This window comes from Nothoprocta perdicaria, unplaced genomic scaffold (assembly GCF_003342845.1).
Source record: "Nothoprocta perdicaria isolate Ctin4 unplaced genomic scaffold, notPer1 scaffold_764, whole genome shotgun sequence".
NCBI classification, from domain to species: domain Eukaryota; kingdom Metazoa; phylum Chordata; class Aves; order Tinamiformes; family Tinamidae; genus Nothoprocta; species Nothoprocta perdicaria.
This window is the reverse complement of record NW_020456048.1, coordinates 8,419-10,989: the sequence shown is the minus strand read 5'-3', so window position 1 is coordinate 10,989 and position 2,571 is coordinate 8,419. Positions and strand designations below refer to the sequence as shown.

The 2,571-nt window shown below is 62.4% G+C and overlaps 1 protein-coding gene across 1 annotated transcript in view; it reads left to right on the top strand.

The window, feature by feature from the left end:
• Window positions 1-1,240, top strand: part of LOC112957822 (AP-1 complex subunit sigma-1A-like) — a gene marked incomplete at its 3' end in the record, with an annotated part of 4,617 nt that extends 3,377 nt beyond the window's left edge. The window contains exon 2 of the mRNA XM_026051566.1: window positions 1,057-1,240. Within this exon, the coding sequence (XP_025907351.1) occupies window positions 1,057-1,240 (184 nt within the window). The remainder of the gene's footprint in view (window positions 1-1,056) is intronic.
• Window positions 1,241-2,571: the final 1,331 nt, after the last annotated feature.

Below are 2,571 nucleotides of genomic sequence, written 5' to 3'. Positions count from 1 at the left end.
CAGCTTTGGATGATGTCCTGGGTGCTGGGCCACGCTAGGACCACCCTGGGGCTACATTATGGGTGCTGGGTCACCCTAGAGCCACTCTGGGGCTACATTATGGGTGCTGGGCCACCCTGAGACCACTCTAGACCACCCTGGGGTTGTGTCATGGGTGCTGGGCCACCCTAGGGCCACCCTAGGTCTATGTCTTGCGTCACCCTAGGGCCATTCTAGACACCTTGGGTTGATGTCATGGGTGCTGGGTCACCCTAGGGCCAGCCTGGGGTTATATTATGGGTGCTGGGCCACCCTAGGGCCCCTCTAGACCACCCTGGGGTTGTGTCATGGGTGCTGGGTCACCCTAGGGCCACCCTAGGTCTATGTTTGGGTCACCCTAGGGCTGTTCTGGACACCCTGCGATGATGTCCTGGGTGCTGGGTCACCCTAGGACCCCCTTGGGGTTGCATTATGGGTGCTGGGCCACCCTAGGGCCACTCTAGACCACCCTGGGGTTGTGTCATGGGTGCTGGGCCACCCTGGGGCCACTCTAGACCACCCTGGGGTTGTGTCATGGGTGCTGGGTCACCCTAGGACAATGTCTGGGTCACCCTGGGACCTCTGTAAATCACCCTGGGATGATGTCATGGGTGCTGGGCCACCCTAGGGCCACCCTGGGGTTTATATCATGGGTGCTGGGCCACCTTAGGACCACTCTAGACCACCCTGAGGCTAAATTAGGGGTCCCGGGCCACCCTGGGGCTTTGTCATGGGTGCCAGGCCACCCCAAAGCCACCTCTGTAGGTGCCACCCCCTCATAAAGAGCCACCCAGGGGCCCTTCAGTGGCTGCCACCCCCTTCACCAGGGCCACCCACCATGAAGGAGCAGGAGGAGGACAAACCTGGCCACGGGCCACCYTAGGGCGCCTTAATCCCAGCTGATCCCTCAGCTAATCCCACCGGGAGCCTCTTAGCGGGGATTATCCGGCTGGACCGGGAAGCGGAGGGATGCGGGGGGGTGTTGGGAAGGTCCCGGACGCCGGGGCCCCGCGAGGGTGACGTGTCCTGCCGTTGCAGGTGTGTGAGCTCGACATCATCTTCAACTTCGAGAAGGCCTATTTCATCCTGGACGAGTTCGTCATGGGCGGCGAGATCCAGGACACGTCCAAGAAGAGCGTCCTCAAGGCCATCGAGCAGGCCGACCTGCTGCAGGAGGTGGGGGACCCCTCTCCAGAAACACCCCCCCCCCCGGGAACACCCGGTGGGGTCCCTACACCCCGAGGTGACCACCTGGGTCACCATGGGTCGAGCTTCCAGAAACACCCATGGGACCTCAGCACCCCCAGGTGGCCCTTGGGTTGCCCTGTGGGTCACCGAGACTTCTTACAAAGACCCTATGGGACCTCAACACCCCTAGATTGCCCTGTGGACCCCCAGCACCCCTAGGTTGTCCTATGGACCCCCAGCACCCCTAGGTTGCCCTATGGGTCACCGAGACCTCTTAGGAAGACCCCATGGGCTTCAACACCCCTAGGTTGCCCTGTGGAGCCCCTAGACCTTCTGGAAATGCCTCATGGAACCCAGACACCCCTAGGTTGCCCTTTGGACCCCCAACACCCTTAGGTTGCCCTTTGGACCCCCTAAGCTTCCTAGAAACACCCCGTGGGCCCTCAACAGCACTAGGTGACCCTTAGGTTGTCCTATGGGTCACCGAGACCTCCTAGAAACACCCTGAGGGTCCTCCAGCACCCCTAGGTTGCCCTATGGGTCACCGAGACCTCTTAGGAAGACCCCATGGGCTTCAACACCCCTAGGTTGCCCTGTGGACCCCCTAGACCTCCTGGAAACACCCCATGGACCCCCAACACCCATAGGATGCCCTGTGGACCCCCTAGACCTCCTGGAAACACCCCATGGGCCCCCAACACCCATAGGATGCCCTGTGGACCCCCTAGACCTCCTGGAAACACCCCATGGGCCCCCAACACCCTCCGAGCTCCATTCCCTCCTCCCCCTACCCTCACAGACACCCTGGGGGTCCCCAACACCCCTGCACCTCCCACCCTTGCCAGGTTCCCCTACAGCCTCCTCATTTTGGGGCCCCCCAACACCCCCTAGGTTGGCCTGTGGGCTCCCTACAACCCYATAAACACCCCATGGGCCCCCTACACCCTCTGGGTTCACCCGTGCTCTCCCTACAGCCCTACAAGGACCCTTTGGGCCACAGGTACCCCCTAGGTTGGCTTGTGGGTTCCCTACACCCCCACAAACACCCGTTGGGCCCCCAACACCTCCTGGGTTCCCCCGTACCCTCCCTACACCCCCACAAACACCCCCCAGCTGCCTCCAACAGCCCCATAGGCACCCTACACAACCCCCTCTCAGACCCCAGCAACACCCTTTAGGACCCCCCGTCGCACCCCAAAACCACCCTAAGGAACCCCCCTACCCCGCCTGCAATGGGGCCCGCGGTGGTGCAGGGTTCGGGGGTACACACGCGTGTACACACGCACTGCAGGTGTTGTCTCATGGCCTGGTGGTGCAGGGAAATGAGTCACCGGCTCTGCAGAGCTCCGCCTGTCCCCGTGTCGT